Here is a 27,322-nt window from a genome sequence, read left to right on the forward strand (position 1 = left end):
ACAACAACAACAACAACGACAACAAAAAAGGAACTAAACAGATGAATAGTCTGATAACGGAACAAAAATGGCACATTTTCAGTGTGGGAGGTTTGTTTTTCTTCCCAAACATTCATTTAAAAACAACAACAACAACAACAACACAAGCATGCACTTAAACGTCATTTCTCGCTGTTTTAACTTTTACTTTATGCCTTGCGTACATTTAACATATCCGTTAAAGGGACTTTAACTGATGCCAATTAATTTCAATCTATTTAGCATAGAGATCAGTTTAATGTCATAAATAAGTGCACATGACATAACAGAACAAAATGCAAAAAACTAAATGACAAACAAATTAACGTTAATTTAAGCTTTTAATCATTTAAGCTTAGTTTTAAAAAAAATATCATATTTGGATGAATGATTTACATATATGTTTATGAACTAATTAGATTTACATTACAGTCCCTTTAACCTGTAATTAACAGAAAACATAAATATATATCCATAAAAATATATATATAAACCCTTATAAATCACTTCAATACATTATATTAACTTAAAACTACATTTATCTGCGTTTAAACCTTCGTTATTAGTGTCTGTTTAACTGCACATTTAATTTATTAGTTTAGTTGTGCTAAAAAAAAAAAAATATTACTTTAAAGTTCAAATTACTGGTTAAGTTTTAATCATGGGGTTTTTACCTTTGTCGAGTAGCCATTCGTCAACTACTCGACCGAGTCGATATGGGATTCGCTGCCTAGCGATCGCCAGTCGTTCGTTATCAATGTTGCCTTTAAAGTTTAAAGAGACATTTCATTGGTTACAATCTGAAAGGTCAAGGGTTAAATGGTAGAAGCCTGAACTATACAACTGCACAGTTTTAATTTCATTTTTTCTTCTTCTTTTTTTTTTTTTTTTTTTTAGGAAAAATTTAGGATGATTAAAAACATCAAAACCGACCAACTTTAACCGGTATCATTTTAATTTATCTTAACGCTACATTACGTGAACATTAATTGACATAATTTGTAAATTATCGAGATTAAATCTTCTAAAGTTCAACTAAAACAACACACCAAATTCTACCAATATTCATGAGACAGCTTTATATTTACACAAAAATACTTATTTTAATACTTTTTAAAAAAATTGAAAAAATAAAAAAAAGTTCTAGTTACACATTACTGCAACATTTTATCAATGCCTTTCTTTGTTACGCCTAATTATCAGTTAGAAGGCATTCAAATATTTAAAATAAAAAAGATATATATGTGTATATATATAATATATATATATAAATATACATATAAATAAATAACTCACATTTTCATTTCCAATTACTTTAAAAAAATAACTATTTATCATGCTAATTACGCTAGCCACGAACACAGTGGTTACAGTATTCGGAAGGTCAAGAGACAGAGCATGAAAATAAGTACAAGCACCAGAGAGGTAAACAGGTAAACAAGTGGATCAAGGTTTTGACAAAAGCTTTTGTTTTCCATGAAAATAAAACCCAATTTGCTGCTCTTCAATTACAGGAATATCCAGAAAAGTGAGAAGAAAAACAAAACAAAACCAAAAAAAAAAATAAAAACACAAGTGGAAAACGTGTCAGATCTCAGCGTGCTGTATTAGAAAGAACCTGTGAGGAAACTAACGAGTGTTACTGATTGATGTTGGGATCTGCAAAGCTTCTTTGCTGTACAGATACAACCGATGATAACCAGTAAGAGAAAAATAAACCGTTGGAGGTGTAGCCTCAAAGGAAAAGGCTTTTCCTGGCAAAGCCGGTGGGATATTATTACAGCACCGTTCAAGACAAAAATAAAGTTTAGTTTTCTTTTCTTTCTTTCGTTTTTTTTTTTTATTTAAAAAAAAAAAGTAAAGCATTAAAACAGGAAACTAAAACACTATGCTGTAAATAAAAACGGCTCTATAATTTTTGAAGATTATGTCCCAGGGTTGGCTTTGGACGCAATTATGAGTTTGATAAACACAAATCTAACCCCGCTCATCTTCCGGCAACGTTTGAAAATATCACGAGCCTTAAAAAAAAAACAAACAAACAAAACAAACCCTTCCTTGAATAGGATAGAAATGGCGAGTTCCTGGGTTCACATGTCTCAGAGGAAGTATGTGTTAGTCTTCACCCACTGGTGGGAAGCTGGTGGTAAAAAGGTAAATGGCGCACTTATATAGCGCTTTTATCCAAAACGCTTTACACTGTGTCTCATTCACCCGTTCACACACACACACTCATACACCGACGGTAGCAGAGCTGCCATGCAAGGCGCTAACTTGCCATCGGGAGCGACTTGGGGTTCAGTGTCTTCCCCAAGGACACTTCGGTATGTGGAGTCACGTGAGCCGGGAATCGAACCGCCGACCCTACGATTAGTGTACACCCCGCTCTACCACCCGATCCACAGCCGTAGAATAAGGGAGCGCTGGCTGGTGGGTGGGAATTTGCAGGTGACTAATTTGGGGGGATGGGGAAAAAAAAAAAGTATCTTCAACATTTCAGGTCTAATTCAGAAACATTCACATCACGGCCTTTCAGCTCGGAGTGCGATCTGAGGAAAGATCAGGTGATGCATTATTCAAGGTGTGGTTAAAAAAATAAAAAGATGTCTTACTTTCGTTCTGAGAGACAGCGCAAGCTTTGACATTCCGGAGCCTTAACATGTAAACTAGGCCAACGACTCACAAGCAGAGGAGTGAAAGATACCGACTCTGAGGAACTCCAAAAGCACTACAGAACCGATAGAATTTGAAGAATGGCTCAGTTGAGGCGGTTTTAATGTCGGAGCGAAACACTCTTTTATTTACTTGAAAGCAAAAAGAACTTCTTTCAGTACCTGGCAAGCATTTTCTACCCTTGCCTTCCAAGGATAATGGGAAAACATTCCGAACGTGCTTAAAGGAACATGTTCACTATAGCGTAGCAGGTGGGAATCGAAAAAGCGAAGGAAGAAGGTGTCAGTGCTGAGTGTAATAAATACTCGTCGCTTCATATCTGGGTAAGTGTAGTAGGCCTGAGGCCTGCCTCAATCCCATCAGCCACCTGCTGACACACTAAACACCTCGCTGTGGAGAGGTCACACACAAGGTGGGAGGTTAGACAACACTACAGAGTGCTGTAGCCAGAGGAAACAGGAAGGAGGGGGAGTATAGAGGCAAATGAAATCAGAGTTATTACTCTCTAATTATGCATGCTGTGTAAGAGAGAGCAGAAGCCCTCAGGCTTTAAGCTCAGTCAACAGGCTGCCCCATTGCTCCCGCCATGTCACTGGGTATAATAACATTGCCGTGAATGCAATGGTAATACACAACATTTTTTTCCCCTGCAGTAACACTTGACATGACAAGCTTACTAATGTGTACTTAAACGTTTAACTGTAGAAAATAAATATCATGTTGTAAGAGGTTAAAAAAAACCAAGCAACAGAACTATCTGGATTGTATTCTGTTAAAATCTTGTTGACTTGGAACTCAGAGCATCTCCGGTTATACAGACTGAAATCCAACTGCTAATTTTTTTCTCTCGTGATTCTGAGTCTTCTAGAGTCCGGCAAATACATTGTCTAAGCTGTAGAGTCAGGCTCGAGTCCAGAGTGTCCGGCCAAGGAGTAAACGGTCAAGTTCTGCGTCTTAAGCTGTGAGATCCGAGTCAAGTTCTGATTCTTTAGCCGCAGAGTGAATTGAGTCTCGAGTCTTAGAGACTGAGTGCAATGCTGTAGAGTTTGAGTGTAGTCCAAAGTCCCGAACTGTAGAGATGGAGCTGAGTCTAGAGATTCTAAACAGACTTCAGGTCAGAGTTCAGAGGCTGAGCTGTAGAGTCAGGCTTGAGTTTCCAGCCAAAGAGTCCAAGTCAAGTTCAGAGTCTCGAGCGGTAAGATCCGAGTCAACTTCTTGATTCTTGAGCTGCAGAGTCTGAGTTGAGTCTCGAGCTGTAGAGACAGAACGTAGAGTCCCATGCTGTAAAGTTTGAGTCTAGTCCAATGTTCCGAGTTGTAGAAATGGAGTCGAGTCTGGAGATCCTAAACAGAAAGTCAGGTTGAGTCCTGAGCTGTAGCGTCAGAGTCAAGTCAGAGTCTGATTTGTGTCCAAAGTCTCAAGCCATATTGTTGAAACTGCAGAGTTTAAATCGAGTTTAAATCGAGAATCTGTAGAGTCTAGAGTCTCGAGCCAGAGAATCTGAATCGAGTCCAGTGTGCAAGTCAAAAATTTTTCACGCTGTGAAAAACTCAGACTTATTTCCAAGTCTGAGTTGAGAAGAATGTTCCAATCCACAGGCGGTAATGCCCTGTCCCAAATTGTGGCCTTGAAGTCCATTCCAAAAAGAAGGTCATGCACGCCATCTATGCATCCTTTGGCGATGTTCACATTGAAGAGACAGAGCAGCGGTTATTTGACTAAAGTGCAGACTTGAAGGACTTAAAGCACCATTTGGGACAAGGCCTGAGTTGAGTCCTAAACCTTTGAGTTGAAACCCAACTCAGTCCCAAACCAGTATCTACACATCTGCACCCATTCCGAGTCGAAAGTCCTGAGATGTTTAAAGTTCAAAACTCTAGAATATGAGTCAAGTTGAAGTCAAGACTTGGCAACCTAATTTCAACAAAACCCACAGGTATTTTAATGAGTGGACTTGAAAAAAACAGAGCTATAAGCAAATATATCCTTTGTCCTCAAGTTGGCTCTTGAGAAAGAATTCCAACAAATATATCATACCTCAGGATACCATCTTAATATGATCAGGTTTTTTAGACCGTGTTTGATTATCTGGTGCAACAGCCTAACGAACAGAAAGCTACCAATTAACATGTGACTGGCCAGAGAGCAGAACCGGTTCTGCTTCCTTGGACTCCTGGAAACAGGTAGGTGTGGCATCTCCAGGAACTTGTTGCAAGTCTCTAATGCTAAAGTGATCTCTTTGACCGTTGTGGCACTTGAGAGCCCCGACGTTTCCTTTTCCATCCCACTTTCTTTACTTTGTCCTGACAAGTTTACTTTCGATGTGATGCCAGCTAGGGCTTATTTATATGTGTAGCCCTCCTGAAGTGTCTCCTTTACAAAAGCATAATGGCCGCATTTAAGAAATTGTTTGAGTTTTTTTTTTTCATAGACTTGGCAGCACCAGCACACACAAAAACAGTGTTTTGCTGTAAATACATACAGTCGCACGACCGGGCCTCACAGCCGTCAATACAAAGCTGGGATTTTGTCTGGCTTGATACAAAAGATGTTTCCACCAAAGTGAGATGAATACACAACTACAGAATTACACCCCAGTTTGTGGTTTTGTAAATGTAATCGATTTCTGATCAAACACTGGTCCTTTATGTCCTGTGGGGTGTAAACGAGCTGCATAAAAATGATCTTCTACTTCTTCAAAAGTCCATTTAGTGCAGTGGTCACCAACCCTGTTCCTGGAGATGACCATACCTTCTCGAAGACTTTAGCTCCAACCATAGTCGTGCCCACCTCACCATCTAATCACTGCGTTAAGTAGTTCTTGATCAACTAAAACAAGCGTGTTAGGTTCTGGTTTGGAGATGAAACCTGCGTGAAGGTGGATCTCAAGGAAGAGGGTTGGTGACCACTGATCTAGCGAAATGAAAGGGTTACTCTCCAAGAAGGAGTCCGGCACCCTCATCTCTCATCCCGTCCTCACTCACAAATGAAGTAAAGCCAATATCTCAGAATGAGCCACTGAAACAAACAAAAAATAAAGGAGTACAATTCTAACCAATCTGCAATTCAGATACTTTCAACAGTTCAAATGGTCCGGGTGAATGTGTGTATGGGAATAAAAATTCCCAGGTCCTATCAGGAATTTTTTTTACTGGAATTTCTGCTTATTTATTTATTTATTTATTTATTTATTTATTTATAGAGGATAAGCATATTTTTTGAGATTTTTTTTATTTATTTTTTTAAACGGAGGTTTCTAGATTCCAAAAAGACAGCTCTACAAACCATATGTTATATAAATAGATCAAAAATACAGCGTATAATTATTTTTTTTATTTCAACAATTCATGCGAGATATCTACAATATCTAAATTCTCTGTGAATAAATATCTCTTTTTTTTTCCTGGTGTATAGATTTACACCCAAACTAACATTTCAGTATAATTATTACAAGTGCATATATATATATATATATATATATATATATATATATATATATATATATATATATATATATATATATATATATATATATATTAGAGATTCAAACTCCCCATCTTACTCCCACTGTCTTGACATTAACCACTGTAGTTAATTAGTGTTTTCAGTGCTTTCTTTATCTGATGAGTCGATCAAATTAGCGAGTACCGTGAAGTGGTCATGACTTCTTCCTCTGTTTCATCTCTCTTCATCAGAAATCCTGAGGAACACTTTGTAGATATATTTTTTTATTTTTTTGGTGGTTAAAGCGGTTCGCTAACACACAGCCCTGTAATTAAACAGCGGTACACTCCATGTTTCTCGACACATGAGGGTTTAATTGAAATTGCACCTTATTGGATCTTTAACCATATGGTGAGGAAATACTTTTAAACCTTTTAGCCTGGCTTTTACCTGATTTTCATTGAATGTGATAATTGCTTGTTTGCGGGAGAGAGAACAACCAACAACATAAGTACTAGGTGTCGACACGAGCAGCCATTTTTAGAGGTGCTAAAACACTGCGAGATTTGTTAAACAGCTTTCGGAAAAATGGCGTTTAGTCGATTCCAGACTGGGTTTATTTACGGCTCTGTGGAGAGTCTGGATGATTAAGAAGTCCTCCCTTTTTGACCCTCATGCTGAGATTCAAATCGAGATAGGGCTTTCGGCGAAGGGAACGGTTGCAAATTGAAGTCAAACTAATGAGAACGCTGCCCAACCTTTCACTGGATATCGCTCACAAAAAGCCCTAAATATCCCAAATAGAGTGGAGTGTAAAAGTTTGCGCCCCCCCGTGTATTTTGAAAAAGGGGTATGGTAGCAACACTGTATCTGTAGTTTACAATTTATGTACGAAAGATACAACTACAAACGTTAGAAATCACAAGGGCTGTTCTAGGAAAATAACCGACGACAGGAGTTCCTGTTACCTCCCTGAAGTTTCGTATTTGCAGTCTTTATTGCTCTTAAACCACAGCAGATTACAATATTTTTTTATTTATTAAAGAAAAACGACATGCTGCCGTTTTTTAAAAATCGGTTTATAGTTACATGTAATGTCGGTGAAGATCTGCCGAACACGTTACTCTATATTTCCTTTCACCAGCCTGTCTTTTTTTCTCTCCCTTAAAGTTAGTAAGTCCAAAAAAACATGCACCACGTCATGTTACCGCCCCCGGAAACAAATGAACAAACATAAACGGTGAGATCTCTGACGTGAACACTTTTCTGTGGTGGAACAATCACTGAACGGTAGAAAGCCCCGACACTGGAGACTCCTTCCATAAATAAACATGTCCTTACAGAAAACGTCACCATGTCAATAATTAGACAGTTTTTTTTTTTTTGTATCCATTTATTTGGAGAGTCTGCAATGTTAATATAAATCTGTTTTTATAGAACGTTACTACACGTTCTCCAACCAATCAGAGCTGAAAACTCAACAACGATGTGCTATAGGGGAAAAATGAATGAAAACAGAATCTATTTGGGACATAGTTAAGGAATAGACTGCAATATTTAACTTTCTGTGCTTCAGTTATTCAACCTGTTTATATACTTATCGTATATATATTCCGCCTAACCTCGGCATGTGATTGGAACGCGGCGTGACGGTTGGTAAATGTGCGCATCATTATCACTGAACGAGAGCTGTCCATCTCCTGTCTCTCTGTTTTGTCATCAATCGTGTTTGCTGACCTTTTCAGCCATGCATGTCACTTTCATCACGCCGAAAGAGCATTTCATGGGAGAGACTCCATGCCTCAGGTAGGGAATTAAAGGCGTTGGACAGGCAGCCAAAATGTAGAGGGACCGACCTCAGGGTTAACGGCCTGGGCCGAAATCCGAGCGTCTCTCAAAGCAGCACTTAGCGGATGCACAGAAACTGCAAATGAGAACAGAGCACCTCTTTTTTCCCCCATATATTTCTCCCTGATTAAATCTTACGGTGCGTAATAGCCTCTTTCCTGGTTGTAAAAATTTGATTTTCTTCCCTGAGTGTCTGCAGGCTGCTGATGGTTAAAAAAAAAAAAAAAAAAACCTAGAAAAAACAAACCGATATTTTTCACTTGAAAGAAGCACGCTCTTATGTTATTAAGCACATGATACGTCATAAAGCCCTGATTCGACGTTTGGACCTCATTTCCTCCGGCTCATTGAATCTAAAATGCCATCTATTCCATTACCATTCATTACACATCCGCACGGAGCTAGACGAGTACCGTACGGCCGAGTGCAAAAGTTTGCATACCCTCAGGACAATATGAGGGAAGTGGAATTCATAGCACTAAGCATCGGCTTTCATTTTCTCGCAAGTAAGAAAAATTTCAAATCACGTTTGCAAAGATATAAATAGTGTGGGGGGAACCCGAAAACATCTCTCCTTTTCGAAAAGGTCCTATAAATAGCACTATTACACCGCAGCGCTATTGGAATCTGGATTCTGATTGGCCAGACGGTGTTGATTCATTTTCTATAACAGAAGCTCTGTTTATGTTAACGCGCTCGTTCTGACGTATAGACGGATTAAAAAAAAAAAACACGTTCGGTCATCGATATGATGAAGCTTTCTGTAAAGAAATGTTTATATAACATTTATGGAAGGAGTCTCCAGTGTGAATGATTTGAAACAGTCAGAGGTAAAGCTGTCACCGGACGCTTTCCACCATGGGAACGTGTTCCTGTGAGGCGAGGGAACGGCTGTTTATAGCTGCTATAATGGAAGGACTAACACGAAGTTGTTTGGTAGACGTTCCGCAATATTAAATGTAACCATAAATGGATTAAAAAAAAAAAAAAAAGTACGTCATACTGTTAATAAGTTCACTCATACCACTAAATACCAACAAACGTTATGTCCAATTGATTTTTTCGTGACATTTTCTTCTCGATTTTGTTCATAACATTTTGTCAATGATTTTTTTTTTCTTTTTTCATTTTATTTTTTATGATGGACAAAAAGGTCATTCGTGAACATTTTTCAACAAAAAGCCAAAAGAAAAAAAAAAAAAAAAAAAAAAAAAAAACCAATACAGTATTATTGACACTCTTAGCAAAATTCCTCAAGGTCTCCTTAAGGGTTCTTAGGTTCTTCCATCATACTCTCTGATCTGGCAACCCTTTGCTTTGTTACTGTATCTACGAAGAACCATTAACGTTTCTCCTAGAACGATGGATCGTGGCGTGTTTTTGTGCAACCCTTTATTGCACATATACTAGGAGGAAGTAAGTGATGATTCTGTTCATGAGTACGTCACTGAGAAACCATTTATCCAGCCGAGACCGACCTTAAACCAGATCAAATTCCATCCAATAATCGACTTTTTTCCTTATTAAGGCCTGAGAAGCACCGAGCAGCAATCAGAGCAGGTGCACAAATTTTAAACCTCTTTAAAGCCACTTTTGTCAAAACCTTTCTGCATGTTAAAAACACTACTGAACCAAGAAACCTAAGCATCGCCGTTTCAGAGTGAGGGCCAGATCCGGACTTGGGGTGCCATTTTGAATTTTAAGAACGTCCCAGTAAGACCCAGGTCTTATACAGTATGGTGTTTGTTTTTCCTTAAAGAAAAAAAAAAAAATCTCTGTTAAAAAAAACAAACAAACAAAAAGAAACAGTCTTCAGTGTTGCTGGTGAAATTGAAGATCTTTTATTAACATTGAACATCTTCCTCCAGAAACATCAGGCTGATTAAAAGCACATCTGAAAACGCAATTATCACTATCAAAAATGTCAGCATGCTATTTTTTTCTTCTTCCATTACAGACTGGAAACCTGCCACTGACAGTTTTCCAATCTGTCTGAGATCTTCATCAGGTGTATAAACACTGAATTTCTTATAAACAGATGGCAGAATATGGATATTTAATGTGATGTTCAGAGATAAATCTGTCACTGTTTTGATAAAACCTCATACCTTCAAAGCTCCTGTGCAAAAAAAAAAAAAAAAAAAAAAAAACCCGAAAAACTGTGCAACTGATATCAAAATGCAGTTTCAACGCTCGTGAAAGCAGGTTTCTACACAGTTTCTTGACATTTTTAAGGTTTTTAACCTAAAAATATGGATAACACTTCTGCACACACGACACAAGTGTGAAGTGACTTGATTTGAATGCTAGCTGATTAAAACTACTGTAACATTAAAGAAACCTGGAAAAAAAATTCCAATTATTTTAACAAGGAGGCGGAGATTAGCTAAAATAACAAGGTTTATATAGTTATATATTTATTGGATGTGGAGATACAAGATTTTAACCTGAGGATAGGAGACTAGCTAGATCATTGCTAGCTAGTAAAAACAGTTAAAAAAAAAATTACATATATACATACATATATATATATACATTTAATATACTATATACTACATTTAGTTTTTTCTTTCAGTAATATTTTATGAACAAACTAATGTCATTTCTCTTTCTATTTTTTTGCTAAGCCTGATTAGCTAAACTAGCTAGTTTTTCCCCATTTTTGTGTGACGCTACAAGCTTTTAAATACAAGTCTAGCTAGGATATCAGCGCTAGCTAGCTAAAAATCAATGAAAAAATGTGTATACGGTCCTAGCATAACAATTCAATTATTTAAAAAAAAACAACAAAAAAAAAACTGCACAGAACGATTGCACAGCTAGACATTTCAATTGTTTAAAAGTAGTTTTCTTTGTTTTAATGTCTTCCGAACAAAGCGGATTCTTTATTCGGCTGATCTTTCAGCACTGTTCGGGTGTCGGATGTCGATATTTGAGTCGATTTGACGGACGGATTTCGTAACCAACAAGCTTTTAAGATTTTGGATTCTATTGTTTCGGACTCCTTCCGATGGTCCACTCGTTGCGTAAATGTTCTGCTTAGCATCGCGGGAGAAATAGAGCTACGGGGTCTTATGCTAGCAACAAACAACAGTGTTTTTATGCAGAGTCTGATGGGATTTCACCACGTCCTTCATTGTTTGAATGATATTAATCACAGGGCAGGTTATAATTCTGTTGATTATTCTCCTGAAACAGGATGAAAAGACTTGGATGAAAAGAGGGTAATTATACCCGGGATAGAGAATGAGTGATGGCTCAGCACCGGCCCACACTTCATATTTTCACTGGCTCACACAGAGCCGTGGAAAATACGGCAATTAACTCATCCAAATCCGTCTGCCAAACTCGCTTTTTTTACCACCGTATCTGGAGCAGAACGTACAGTCTGGCCACTTTTGCCCCAAATCATTAGAAGCGGTCGGCTGAAGATGGACAATTTTTGGTTCGGGCTACAAATGCTGTAAAACACTGAGTCGCTTTTGGCGTCATTTGTCTAAACTCAGCCGTATTTGGCCTGGAATCTGGCCTACAGTCTGGGACGTGGCACAAATGAGACGAATAAAGCGTGTCGGAGTGATGGTACATCTGCTTGTGTGGATTTATTTTCACAGTTAGATTGATTTTTAAATGGTGCACTAAGGGATCTATTAAACAGATTTTTAATGGAAGGCTGCGTTAACATTTTTTTCTCCCCCCCTCCAAATCCCGCTCATATTTAACACGTAATTTGCACTCTTTTAAAAAGTGCTGCTGTTTGCTGGTTGTTTTTTTTTTTTTTCCCCTGTCTCTCATTAGAGCTTCAGAATTTATTTATTGAATTTTTATTTACAGGAAAGCACCGATCGACGTCACGATTTAAACTCCCGGCCAATCGGAACGCACATAAGGAACCAGAAAACGGACAAAGTGACCAGTATTCCAACTTAAATATTTACAACATGTGACATCTCAGTTTAACCGTGGCCGCGGTATGATAATTCGTTGACTGGTTTTTCTCATTAACCGAAATAAATAAATAAATAAATAAATAAATAAATAAATAAATAAATAAATAAGTCGATGCTTATAACTTAAAGTGAGACAGGAACTAACTTGTTTCGCGGACGTCTCACAACACGAAACGTATCTATAAACAGATAATAAGTACGATGTGTTGTCCTTTAATGAATGAAAAATGGTAATCGTCAACAAATTGAGGAAATAACCCGAATAAAAGACGTCGGGACATGCTGTTATAGGGAAATAATCAACTTTATATTGCAGTTAGAGGTTACTGTACAGTACGTTAAGCTAATTTACATTATTGTTCTGTAAAACCGTATATTCCTCATTCGTTGTTTTTATTTATTTGTTATTATTTACGTGTATTCACTCTATGCGAACTGTTCTATGTTCGACAGACAGGTATTTGTTGCCAAAAGCAGCGGAACACGCCGTTAAGCTCGGCGTATTTATGCACCCGGCACCACATGGGGTTTGTTTTTTTTTTTCCACTCGAATTGTCAAATTCCTGTTTGTTCCATGAGGTACATCTGACCTTTTTTTGTTTGTTTTTCATATTTATAAAACTGCCCACCTGTGTGCGCACTGCAGGTGTGTGTTCGCTAATGTGTGTGAAGTGAATACAGCCTGGCAGGCTTGGAAACTTTACACTATGAAGTGAAAACACCTGAACGAGCGGCGAAAAAACGGGCACCAGATCTGCCACATTAGTGTGAAGTAGCCGAGAGTGCCGTGCTGTCGATGTTGGACGGTCTTGGTAAGCAGCTAATGCACCCCCACACCCCTACTCACCACCCCCAAATCAGAATCTGGCCCTACAGACAAATATTATATGGTTATAAGGTTATATAACATCAGCATGAAAAGAAAAGAAAAAAGGAAAAGAAAAGAAAACACAATGCAGCAAACACTGACAGAAACCTCCCAGCATCCTAAAGGCAGCTTTACATCTCTGAGTGCTGAAGATCTGCAGAGTGGAAGGAAAGGTATGTTCGGGGTTCGTACCTGTGGGGTAGCGCTCAATGACTGGCAGGTCATCCACCTGCAGCGTTGCATTACCCCCGCTCCTGGTGAACTTCACCACGTGGTACTTGCCGTCGTTCACGGACTTGGACTTCTCCTCGATGTTGATGTCGTCCGTGCCCACGTTGAAGATCACCGCCACATGGCCCTTTTCCTGCAGACAGACGAGAAAGCGAAGGAAGACGCTGTGACGAGTGAAGAAGAGAAGCGAGAGAAGCCACTGAACATTGCAGTTCTTACGGTGACAGAATCAGCTAACGGGATTGACGATTAGCATCGCTGCGGCCGAGCTTCGGGTTCAGGGTCTCAGTCCTTAATCAAATATGATTCGACTCGTGTGAGGTGTGTAGACAAAAAGCAGTAATATATGCAAATAAAGTATATTCGGCTTACTGTTATCTTCATATGTATAAACTATAAGGTAACACACACACACGCAATTTTTTTTATACATATACAAATATATATATATATATATATATATATATATATATATATATATATATATATATATATATATATATATATATTATATAATATAATAATATTATATATCACTATAAACATAACATAAAAAATCACAACATATAGCAAATAAAATACATTACATATTTAATTAGGTATAATAATAACAATTAAAAAAATAATAACGACAACAACAATAATAATAGCAATAATAATAATCATAATCAACATTATTATTGTTATTATTAATTATTATTATTATTATTACTATTATGATTTTGTTTTTATTATTATTATTATTGTTGTTGTTGGTTATTTTTACTGTTATTATTTTGCTATTATTATTATTACTGTTGTTATTATTACTATTATTATGTTGTTATTATTGTTATTATTTTTAAAGTTGTATTTTGACTTGTTTTACCCTTGTTTGTACTGTTATAGTTTTTTGTTTGTATGTTTTTTGTAATAATGTTATAATTGCGTAAAGCACCTGCATTTGGAATCAAAATGAAAAGTGCTATACAAACAAACAAACAACTTCACTACCAATAAAAACAACACACCACCACCAACAACAACAACAACAACAACAATAATAATAATGCTGTTGTTCGTATTAGTTTTCCCCTCGTTATATTTACATTCTTCTTGGCGAGAAACAGATAAAAATGTATTTTTACCTCCTTTATTCTCTATCTATCTATCTATCTATCTATCTATCTAATACATTTTAATTCATTACCCTTTCACCACATCATCGATTAAAACTGGATTTTTTTTGGGATTATTTGAGCCAGTAATACGTCCTGGACGACTTCCCGGTTCATCGCAACCCGACACAACAGACACTGAACATCTGATTTGTTTTCTAATCTTGAGGAATGTTGCTTTGACAGTTATTCTTGAGGATTATTCCTGATCCGGACACCATCCTGTTACCAGACGGCACTGCACGTGCCGATCGTTTTGCCGCGTGATACTTTCCAGATTGCGATCAAATGAAGCGGAATGTTGGATTAACTGCGTGAACAGGCTTACTTACACGCCTTCTCCGTCTCTGTACTTCCTGAACCTTATTGCGGATAAAAAGAACGACGACGGGCCACTAAACCGGGAATAAACATCACGTCAGATTTGTAAAAAATTGATATAAACCGGATAAACGCGGTACGATCGGGGGGAACATGTCGAGCGTAATCTGATTCCCGGGTCCGCCGTGACCGCACGTAAGCAAACACTGGCTTTCATTTGAGGTTCTGTGCGTCCATTAAAGTCAATCTGGAGTCGCGGCGTAGACCGAGGAGCACTGGGACATCTGTAATTGTGTTTATAAAACACAGGGATGCTGCGTGCTAATTGGATTAGAGCCCGTGTGCATGTGTTGACCAAACTGTAATGCAGCCGCGACTGAATTTCGGGTCAATATAAAGAGAGTCATCAATACTAATTAGCAAACAGCATGGGGACGGTCGTTATCCCTGTCGTACTGGATGCGAAAGAGAGAAAGCGGCGTGACGGAGAGTGCTACCAGTGGTGCTCATTTCACCTCACTGTATGTGCGAAACATCCCAGAAAACGTGAACTCGTCGTTCTATTGTTCCTCTTTTGCACTGAAAGAGACACAAATAGACGCTTTTGTTGTATTTCCTCCCAAGCCTTTCACCCTTCTGCCAGACAGAGCGGCCATCTGTGTTTTGAAATTTGCCTCACGGCTCAGGCTGTACCGCAGACCCGACCGCGTCGTCTGATTTACAACTGTAGCAGCAGTGGTGGAGAAAAAAAATAAATACATCACTATGTGAAGGGGGGAGGGGAGGGGAGGAGGAGGAGCAAAGCATTTATGGCACAGATTCTTCCTAAACACTGTTAATTAACTGAGCTTACGTCGACATACGTTTATGGTGTATATGACGCGATCTGACACGATGAGAGGACGATACAGAGGTGATCCCGGAGGACGTGAACGGAGTGGTGAAGCTGCATTAGCGCTTGCTAGTAACGCTCGCAGCTCTGCAGAGCGACTCCTGTGTTTCCGTCCCCGCTCTCCACGTCCATCCCGGCCTACCGAGACGACAGCTGCCTCACGTCACCATGTACATATTTATACGATTTCTTTATCCCAAAAGTGCCGGCGCAGGACAAGTCGAGTCAGCGGGAGCCGAATAACGCGCAATTACCGCATTAGCATGTGGTGTGTGTTTGTCGGGCCGAGCTAATGTCTGTAGCGTGTATGCATCTTGACGTTCCGCCGTCGTTCTCAAGGACTCGTACACAGCAGGGGGTAGCGGCTTGACGGGACACGATTTCCCAAGGACTGTCAGACACGTGGGGTGGTGATCATTCACTTTACAAATGAGAAAAGAAAATACCAAAAAAAAAAACCAACAACCAGGAAATGTTTGGTTTTTATATCAGTAGTAGCCTACAATGCTCTCCACACTGAGAATGTTATAGCCACTAAAGATCTCCACGGTGGGTTTGCTTTCATCAGCAAAAGACGCAGCTGTAATTAGATTAGCAGATGTACCCGTTGCTTGTTTTGACATCGGTCGCCTGTGTAAAAAGCTTACGTCGTGGTTCTGTTTGTTCTCCATCAGCGTTCGCGTTCAACCCCGAAACTGGGTTTCATCGGAAAACTGCGAACATGCTGGAACATGGAAGAGGTCCCTCAAGGGTTCTTTGCAAAGTTGAGTGTCCTTAACTTCCTGTATGAAAAGGATTTTAAGGTTCTAGATGATTCTGAGACAGGGCCATGTAACATAAGAACTTTGAACATTTTCCTTGAGAGCAGCTCGACGGAAAACTTGCTAAAGTGACAGGTCGTCGTCGGTTGGCCCGGACCTCGATCTGATTTCGGATGAATTCATAAAGATTGTTATGGAAAAATCTACTCTGAGAGCGAAACAATATGTTGTAGGGTTCTAGAGGTTCCCCCAAAGAACCGACCCATTAACGTTTGTGTTACCAATAAGGGAAATGCGATATGACAGTTATTTTGTCATCAAGCCATTTTCCCAGTTTCATCACCATCTCTAAAAGACTTCTCGTAAGAGGTTGATGTGAAGCGGTTTACTGACTTTTCAGAACGTCGTTTAGTTTCCGGAACGTTCAGCTGGAAACGTAGGTACAGGCAGATAAATCTATTCTGCACTCAGTCCAGCTCCTTGCAGTGTTTCTGTGCTGTCAGTCGGGAGTTACAACTCATCAAGGTGAAATGAGGTTTAATGAACTGGTGAAGCCGATCTGCGAGCTCCCCATTCAGATCCCGACAGTCAGGAGGTTGAGGAGGGAATCTCAGTGAAACAAAAGAGGAGAAGAGGATGAGGAGGGTGTGATTATTTGCGCTACAACACCTTGTGTTTCTGATAAAAACACATCAAGCTGAAAATCAGACTCCACACTCTTACACAAAAATGTTACTCAGCCATCCATCCATCCGTTTATGCATACAATCTACCCAGGGATGGATGGAACCTCCCCAATCCATCCATCCATCCATCCATCCATCCATCCATCCATCCATCTATCCTCTGTCTATAATGCATGCATGCCTTACAGACTTCATCCATCCATCCATCCATCCATCCTTCCATCCCTCCATCTACACATGCAAATATGCCTGGATCTAACGATCGATCCATCCATCCATTTATGCACACAATCGTCCACCTACCCATTCCATCCATCCATCTATCCTCCGTCTATAACGCATGCATGCTTTACAGACTTCATTCTTCCATCCTTCCATCCATCCATCCATTCATGTACACATGCAAATATGCCTGTATATAATTATCCATCCATCCATCCATCCATTTATGCACACAATCATCCACCAACCCATTCCATCCAGCTACACATGCAAATATGCCCATATCTACCTATCCATCCATCCATGCATGCATGCATGCAAATGTCCCTCTATCTACCTGTCCATCCATCCATCCTATAATGCATGCATGCCTTTATCCATCCATCCATGCATCCATCCATTTAGACATGCAACTATGCCTGTATCTACCGATCCATCCATCCATCGGCCCATTTATGCATGCAAATGTCCCTCTATCTACTGGTGCATTCATCCATCCATCCATCCATCCATCCATAAATCCATCCATCCATCCATCCATCCATCCATAAATCCATCCATCCATCCATCCATCGTCTATATATCATCAAAGTAGAATAATTCACAGGACCACTTATTCAAAGTCTTGATTCTAAAAGAATGAACCAGTTTATTTGAAAGAACCTATTCTGTAAGTAAATCCCTGCTGCAGCAGTGGGAATATCATGGAAATGTTAGTTGGCAGATTTGGGAATTTGATTTGATTCAATTTGATTTGGGATCAAATTTGACTCACAGACAACCTTAAAACGCAAAACACAGATTCACTACGTAGATGACTTTATGACAGGTGTCTGGACATTATAGAACACCGTTTTCTTCGAATCACAATAAGGGAATTATAAACATTTTGAAACGTCAGTGGAAGTGCCTTGAGTATCAAATAAATTCATGAAATCGTATTTACAGTCGTATCATGGACGGCACAACGCAGCTCGTCGTAATCCATGATATGACTCTATGACAACATGCATAGACATGACAGCAGATATTAGCCTGGGGAAAGAGTCCGTGGAGTAGAAAAAGTCGGAATCTGAGAACACGGCGCTCTTCTTCTGGCGCTCATCAGACGCATGAAGTCTGTCAGCGTCTCCCCTCGAGCTACGTTCTCAGCTTTTTGATGCAGCATGCACATAGAGCTCTTTGAATATTGATTCGCTCTCAGACGTGACGAGTGCACACAAACACAAACACGCTCCGCCGAATTCAGCGAGAAACGCTTCTCATTACTCTCTTTTTGAACTGTACCAAAGACTAAATCGCAGAGGAGGGAAAAAAAGAAATTCAAAACACGGCCTTTGACTCAGGCTGCGGTTCTACAAGGCCGCTGCAGAAGGGAAGCTACTAGACTAATATTCCATTTGTTCATGCGTCATGCGTGTGGATGTGCATTGTGCACCTGTCATATTTTATGTTTCATAATCACGGCGGCTAGGCAGCGTGCCGTGTCACCCCCGGTACACATCAGGAGGACGGAGCCGCTTTTCAAACGCGGCTGCAGATTTCTCATGAAAGGAAGACACTTTTATTCCTGCTCTTAACCTGCAAGCAAGAAGCTCTTCTGGGTCAACTGTCGTGCAGAAATATGGCACGGCGCTGGAGCCGAGCAGGTTTGTGCTGACCCGCTGCTGTTTGAATTCCTCCAAGACTTGTTTCATACTGTGAAAATTTGCCGCTGCTCTGAGTTTGTTCCTGCTTCAGCAGAATGCAGCCGGAAAGTTTGAGTTTCAGCTACCAAGTAGATCATCTGTGGAAAACGAGCAGCGATTTCTTTCTTTTATTTTATATCAGATTAGATTTCACAACATTGCATCATTCTGCACGGATATGACTTACAATTGATTTTTTTGTATTAGAGATCCGTCCTTCCATCCATCTATCCTGCTGTCCATATACTCCATCCATGTGTGCAGTTGTCCCTCTGTCTAACTATTCACATATCCATCCATCCGTTTATCTAACAGTGGATTCATCCATCCATCCATCCATCCACTCATCCATTCTTTTAGCTAACTATGAATACATCCATCCATCCTCCACTCATCCATTCTTTTAGCTACCCATGAACACATCCGTCCATCCATCCATTCTTTTATCTAACTATGTATACATCCATCTATCCATCCATCCATCCATCCATCCATCCATCCGTCCACCCATCCATTCTTTTATGTAACCATGAACACATCCGTCCATCCAACCATCCATCCACCAATCCATTCATTTATCTAACAATGAATACACCTGTCCATCCACTCATCCATCCATCCACCCATCTATCCTCCACCCATCCATTCTTTTAGCTAACCATGAACACATCCGTCCATCCAACCATCCATCCACCAATCCATTCTTTTATCTAACAATGAATACATCTGTCCATCCACTCATCCATCCATTCACTCATCCATCCATCCATCCATCCATCCACTCATCCATCCATCCACCCATCTATCCATCCACCCATCCATTCTTTTATCTAACAATGAATACATCTGTCCATCCACTCATCCATCCATCCACTCATCCATCCATCCATCCATCCACTCATCCATCCATCCACCAATCCATTCTTTTATCTAACAATGAATACATCTGTCCATCCACTCATCCATCCATCCACTCATCCATCCACCCATCCATCCATCCATCCATCCATCCATCCACCCATCCATTCTTTTATCTAACAATGAATACATCTGTCCATCCACTCATCCATCCATCCACTCATCCATCCACCCATCCATTCTTTTATCTATCCATGAATACATCTGTCCATCCATCCAAACATCTAACCATGAATGTATCCATCCTGTCATCTTTTCTATATAAAAAGTGAAGAGTACGGAAACAGGAAGTTACCAATAGTTATTTATTTTAAGGAATACTCATGTCATGACATCACTTCCTTCACTTAGCCTAAAGTAATGAGCCAGTTAAACACTGACAAGACACTAACAACAAAAGCGTGACCCTGTTTACATTTTCCTTTGCCTGTACACTGTATACGGCACGCTCCTGTGGCGTTAACACTGATGTGACCGTGCGCATTATGGTATTATGTTATGATAAAGAACACAGAGTAACTGGTTCTGTATAGAGCCGTGTTTCTGCTGCTGGCTCTGATAGAAGAGGGAATTAGTGCCTTTAGTGCTTTACCTTATCTTTTAATTACCCCTGACATCCTCCGCTTTTTTAAAACCCCATTAATGAAATTAGAGAGGTAATGGAATTATTAGGGGGGAGAAAATAAGCATGCAGATGAGCATACCAATTTTCTCTCTCGCTTACATTCTCTCTCTCTCTCTCTCACACACACACACACACACACTTTGTTTCTCTAAATGGTCTAACCCCACCATTAGCATGACCACATATGAATAAAAAAAAAAAATCTCAGCAACATATTTACACATGTTAAACAGCAGCGATAACGACTACTATTTTAATAGAACCAGAACGGTTGCGCAAAATGAAGAAGGGATGGTTAAATAGTTGACTCGTCCTCTTTTCCCCCTCATCTTCTTCCTATTTTCCCATCGCTTTTAAATGTCAGAGGAATACCATTGTGCTCGCAGAAATCAAGTCCGCCAGCCGAAGCGCCTAATTCTCTATAAAGTTGGCCTGAAATTGTTTCTACCACTTGGAGAGTCTCTCAAGTGGCATTCTGCTGCAGAGCTTCATCAAATACCTCTAGTCAATAAATCATCAAGCCAGTAGAGATGGAGAGGAAGAAAGAGCAAGAGAAAGAGAGAGAGGAGGATGGGGAGGGATTAAAGAAAGCAATGGGGGAAATGCAGAAGAAACACGAGATGTCCTGAGTGATAAAGAGTAAGACTCTAAAACTGTCAACTTCCCCCCGAAAAAATATCGTCAAGTCTTCCTCCTCTGAATAAACCCAGTATTAAAAGTGTAGGTGTTGTTTTTTTTCCTGCTGGAAATATAACTCCCTGTGGTCTGGGGAACATTTCTCGGTCTTCTGGGTAACAGCTGATAAGAGGACGAGGTGCCTGTGATGGTACCAGTGATGTAGAATACAGGAACAGTACGATCCTTATCTCAGGTCAACGGAGGTCTATCCTTCACCGTAAACTCATTCGCACTAGACACTGCATTATAGAAAGCATAACTCAAGCAAAACGTGCCTGGGATGAATGGCTAGACCTCTAGCAAGCAACCGTTTGGAATTTAATGCACTTCTTTTTTAGCCTCCTTGTAAGACACAGGTCTAACCTGCTACCTTGCTTGTAAGCTCCCGTATGATGGTTGTAGAGTGAAGTCACCCTAATGAGGAAGCTTCTCCACTCCACTCTGGAGAAGGTCAATATTAATAAAGAGTGCTCTCATTTTGAAGAGCCTCGGCAAACACTTGCGGAAAAAAGAAGCTGAACACCGAGTGCTGGCTCCTGCTGTGATAACCCTTAAAGAAACGACCGCGGATTAAGTCCAGTCTAAAGATAACCCCGACTATGAGAGTAGGTCTGGCTACAAGGCTAATGTCAGGTTTATACTAACGTCCTCATAATAAATGTTCATTCCACTTCATAACAACACCCTGTAGTTAATTTTTTTCCTATAACAGCTCGACAGAGTGTCTGTTTCCATTGTTGACTTTACATCTCCAGCCTTGTAGCTAGTCTCAGGTCTTAAGAGAATCCTTTGTCTACGTAGTCCACAGGATGCATGTAATTGGATAAACTGGAGGGAGTCACTCAAGTACAGCCAGTTTACCCCCCTCCCCCCCCATTGTATATTAAATGGTACGATATATTATATATACATATATATCAATTTCAATTTGGTGCACTTGTACCTTGCTGTGTCCACCTTATGATGAGCCCCTCGATCTATGTATCGTTATAATAATTTTTGCAAATTGTTAAAATGGTCTAAGACATAAACCCGGCCTGAAATTTTGATTTTACAAACTCGAACAAGCACAAAAGATCAACAGATTGAACGTGAACAAAAAGTCCAAGCCATAAACATTAACCGTAACCTTAATTTTAACCCAAGTATCACGGATCAAACGACTCGAATCGTATAAAACGGTTTCATATTTGTCGGTTGATTACGTTTATATCGGGTTAAATAAAGACAGATGTTTATCCAGGTGGGAGTCGGCGCTGTCGGCCAGACCGTTTAGCCGTTTGTCTCCCAGTTGGACTCATTCCACTCACTTCCAAGAAAAATGGTTCCGAATCCAGGAGGTACTCAAAATGACTGGAATCAAGACCCATTACAAAGTGATTGAGAGTAAATGATCCTCATTGGATATATATATATATATATATATATATTTTTAGAAAATGTTGCCATTATGTCTACAGATGTGATAATGAGCACCATCATTCATATGCTAGCAGATCACTAAATGTATTTACATCCATATTCAGCTTCTACTACTTCCTGAGTGCAAAAGTGAGAAATGTTCCCACAGAGCCCTGCTTATTAGCTAGTGATCTATGTGGCTCGGATACCTAAGGTTTCAGCCTATTGCTCAGAGCTCACAAGCTCGAATCCTGAAAATACCACAGCAATCAAGCATGGCTTGGAAGTCTCTTGGAAGTCCAAGATAGCATAATTGCTTGTGGCCTTGTTTCCTTTGCCCTCTGTGAATTAATGGGATCTCAGACTATCACAGAGGTCCTGCTGTTGATGTAGGGCAGGCAGAGCTACACTCGAAGCGTCTTTGTAGTGGTTCTAGCTTTCTAAAGGGGTTCAACTAGGAATCCTTTTTGAATACAACACCTTCTGCTGTGCATGGAAATTTTATGAGTGACCAATTGATGGAACCCTTTTTTTTTTCAACAATGGGTTAGGTTTTACATGTAATCCTATGGGAAGCGGGAGTAAGGCAAGCAGAACTCTTTAAAAAAACAACAACAACAACAACAAAGGACATCAAGTATCGCTTTACCTCCCAATCAATCAGGTCACAACTGGGACGCCGAGTGAGCGAAATCAACATGGATGACAGAGTGTTAAAAAAAAATTAGTCCTGAGGTCTAGAATTCCCCATGTATGCCTTGTTTTTCTGTGCGCCTTTGTTTTTGTTCTGGTCCTGTCTCCGCATTATCCTTTCATTTTAAATAGAAAAAATATTTCCTTGCTATTTGTTGGTTTGCCAAGTCAAACAACCTCATCATTGGTAGCTGTCCTACTAAAAGTTAAGATAATGAGGAAATAGTGAATTGGCCATGTCTAAACTGGAAAAAAAAGCTGTTGTCTGTTGTACACACACACTTCCAGGAGCCCTGGTTCAATAATGACCTTGGGTTATTGCTTGTGTGGAGTTTGGCATGTTCTCCCCATGTCCCTATTTCCTCCCCCCCCAAAAAAAACAAAAACATGCCAGTAGGTAGAGCTTGGCGAATCTAAATGGCAGTCTGCGATGGACTGCCATCCTGTCCAGGGTGTATTCCTGCATCACAAGCATTCTTGGGATACCCTGAATCAGTTGGATTCCATGCAAACGAAGTCATAAGACAAGCTATGACCGCTAACCTGATGCATTTGTACCTCGATGTTTACACTGTGTACATTCTATAATAAATAAATATATATATGAAAAGCAGGTGGGAAAACTGCCTTCCCCCCGGATAAAACAATGCCCGTAAGTCTTGAGAGCATTTTGTCAACAGGTTGCAGAGACAAACCAAAGAGAGCAACACTAAGAGCTTGAGTGATCCTTGAATGAAGGATTCCCACTTAACCACGCTCATGACTTCACCCGGTGAAATCCTCCAGCATGCTCTGGCCTTGACATAAACCGCCTTTCATTTAAAACCATGAACAAACCCCACAGAAATTCTTTTGCTGCTGTGGGGATGATTTGATTATGGTCAGAAATCTCAAGCATGTTCACTTGGTACACTTGAAGAGGACGGTAACAGTGCATCGGGCTCGGGCGATGATCTATACGAGGTTCAGATGTGGATGTCGTACGTGTGTAGCCAACCCTGGCTCACTTTCTCCGCCGAGCCTATTATAAACACGGTCTTTCGTTCATTTCGATTAATCGTGCTCGTGCATTCGATAAATTTTGAGATTCTACTCAGGGGAATGCAAGTTTCGTTTCAAATCAGAGTAGGTTTGACGTCAACACCAAGCAAATCTAAATGGGTATAGTGCACAACTCACTGGATTTCATGACTATTAGTGTTTTTATCCATAGTTGTCTGGAAATCGTAACTACAGTATAGATGCATATAACGTACTCTACTCATTCTGACTCCCACCTCCTGCTGCACCACACACATCGGCTTTTACCAACTGTATAAATTAGCACGCATGAACGACCGATTATATTCTTAGAATCAGGATCACGTCGGTTTATCATGGAACCACGGCGCGAAGCCGTCATGTGACTCTCCTGCAAGACACAAGAGGAATTTATACACTCGTCTGTGTTTATATTCACGCACTAACCAGCGAACTAGCTTTCCCTAGCTTTATTACATTCATTAATAACCATTTTTAGCCTAGTCAATTAGTCAGTTTCCAGCAATCCTTAAAATAGTCAAATATTTTTCTTTAGAATTTATGACAGAATTGTACATTTTAACACAACGGGCAAGTTTGTAATATATTACATAGTCATACATTTTATATCATTATAAATGGACGCAGCTGATTCGTTACATTTTTACTCTCGACTATTTAAAATGGAAAATTGTAAATCTATAAATTGTACTTTTCCAACTCTTCGGTGTTAAATAATGTATATTGTAGCCATTAAATAAAAGTATTGTTGGTTAAACACTACTATTATGCGGCCATGTTTTTAAACCAAGCCTACTATGCAGTATTTACAGTATGTCACGATACATATCAAGCGTACATAATGTCTTTAAGTATCACTATATATATATATTTTTTTTTAACCACACAAAAATCTCCTAGATTTGGATAATTTACAAAATGTATGCCTTGCCTTTACCCAGGATCAAGACACGAGCTCTATATCTGATCTGCATTTCAGAATTTTATAAAGCGCAGTTCTTTCTATAAAGTGTGTTTTGCTTCAAATCTCTTGACACACACATGCACACACACACACACGCACACACACACAAAGAAATCTTTGCTACTGGAGAAAAGAGCTGGAGGTGGGAGTGGAATTATTCACGAAACCAGCCTAGGAGCTCGTTTTCAGAGTTTCTCTGGAGGATTGAGAGGTTGCCAAACTTTAAAATTACCAGCATCGATCAAAGGCTATTCAAAAATTCAGCTTGCAATTTACTGAACTTTTCTATCGGAGCTGACCCAAATATTATTCTGCAACAGTTCCATGCTTGAAGAATGCCACGGTAATGTTTCTACTGACTTTTACCCCGTCTTTCTATTTTAATAAAAAACACTAAAGGGTGGGTTTTTATTTTGGCTGCCATTCATTTCCAAACATTGAAAAATCAAGGATATGTGAACTAAAGGGCATCCAATAATTCACACCATCAAGTACTCTTATATTACTATTGCTATATTAAGTTAAATATATTTCAAAATAAATAAATAAATAAAAATAAACGATTTCCTGCTGTAAAACAAGTCGGGTTACTCTTACCCTCCTGAAGTCGGTTATTTTTGTACAACGGCGCAAACCGAAATGTTTTATTCCTCTTATACAATAGCAATTTGCTAAAACTAACTATTTAAAAAAAAGAAAATCTATTTATAGTCACGTTGACTATAGAACATGACTGAAATAACTTCCGTTAATAAGAAATAATAATAAAAAGAAGCAACTTGTCATGTTACTGAGAAACAACAAGAAGCGTAACCTCCTCTGTCCTGAGGATGTCAGAAAAGTTACAGCTTTACCTTTAAGTGCCGACACTGGGCACTGGAGACTCCTTCCATAAACATTACAAAAAAACATCTCCTTAGAAAAGAAAACTTTCCCATGTCAACAACTACACACCATTTTTTTTATTCTACGTATGTGGAATGTCCAGCATAAAAGTCTATAGTACGTCGTATGTGTCTATAGAAAGTCTATAGAAGTGAAAACTAAGCTGTTATTATAGAAGATTATAGAAACATCAGCACCTTCTGACCAGTAAGAATCCAGAAAGAATCAATATGATAAGAAATTAGTCATTCAGATTAAGAAAAATTACAAAAATTCTGGAAAAAACATGTCTAAAAACATTTAAATAAAATTTTAAACCTCCAACCCCCCCCCCCCCCCCCCCCCAATGTTACGCTTTTGTGTATGTACGGTTTGTCGACTCGTTGCTGTGACACACCCAGCGGAGAGCAGCATATGAATCCTAAAGATCATTTGAAGTTAGACCTGCCGTTCTCCTTGTTCATTTATATGCGTCAGGAACCAGCATTCATTCAAGGGTCATTCTGTCAAGGACTCGGCTTAATCTCCGCCTGAGACACAGTCCTTGAGGGCCCTTTATTGTACAAACATGTTTGAACTACAGTTCTGGTCGGAGGCCAAATTGAACGACCCTCCAGTTACACCGAGCGCCGCTGATCTCCAGCGCATGGCTGTCACTTGTCCCATGTACACAAAGACACCGCTGGATGCGTAAGATACTTTATGTGATGATTTTTTTCTGCTGAGCCACAAAGGTTCTGCATGAAGTTTTCTTTGGTTTATCCCCTCTGCTTGAACCCTAAAAATTTCAATGTGGGTTCATTTCATATACCGTATAAACCCATTTGGAAGCATAAACCGTCGACAGAACGCTTGGGGCATGCTTTCATTAAAAACAGAGATCAGGCGAGAAAATCCCCACGAATATTATTAAACCTCTTACTATTTAACATTTAAAGGTTTCTTAAAGGTTCCTTATAAGTTCTTTGGATAGTTAAGGATTCTTATCTACTTCAGGTCTTGCCCTTCTGATAAAGAAAGTCCCAGACGGAAAACTGTAGAACTCTTACCGGTTCTACATTTAAGCTTTCACAGAGAACCCCTTTACAACATTAGAACCAACGATCATCCGAAGATCATCTCTTTTTATTCACGATGGACATCGAGAGTAAAGTTCCAGAATACTATATTATTAAAATGATCACCGTTTTACCTTGTGCTCCAGTCTTTAAAAGCATTTTTAAAGTTCTCTACGGGTTCTTCGGATAGTTCAGCAGACGTATATTATTCTGGAAGTTATGTGTTCTTATCTTAATAGGGTCTTACGTGGAACTCTTCAGAAAGAGTTCCCGAATGAACTGAAGTACTCTAAATGGTTC

At 39.4% G+C, this 27,322-nt stretch overlaps 1 protein-coding gene across 19 annotated transcripts in view; it reads right to left on the bottom strand.

Annotated features, from left to right (window-relative positions):
* The window catches only part of LOC108260491 (neurexin-1a), a 284,791-nt gene that overhangs the window by 54,633 nt on the left and 202,836 nt on the right, over nucleotides 1-27,322 (bottom strand). For 10 of the 19 annotated variants that reach the window (XM_053677447.1, XM_017460837.3, XM_053677446.1 and 7 more), the window contains 2 exons: nucleotides 12,994-13,165; nucleotides 693-782 (listed from right to left, as the gene is read on the bottom strand). In XM_053677447.1, the coding sequence (XP_053533422.1) occupies nucleotides 693-782; nucleotides 12,994-13,165 (262 nt within the window). The remainder of the gene's footprint in view (nucleotides 1-692; nucleotides 783-12,993; nucleotides 13,166-27,322) is intronic. The other 9 variants (XM_053677458.1, XM_053677457.1, XM_053677459.1 and 6 more) reach the window with 1 other exon arrangement.

Source organism: Ictalurus punctatus, chromosome 29, assembly GCF_001660625.3.
Source record: "Ictalurus punctatus breed USDA103 chromosome 29, Coco_2.0, whole genome shotgun sequence".
Classification (NCBI taxonomy): Eukaryota; Metazoa; Chordata; class Actinopteri; order Siluriformes; family Ictaluridae; genus Ictalurus; species Ictalurus punctatus.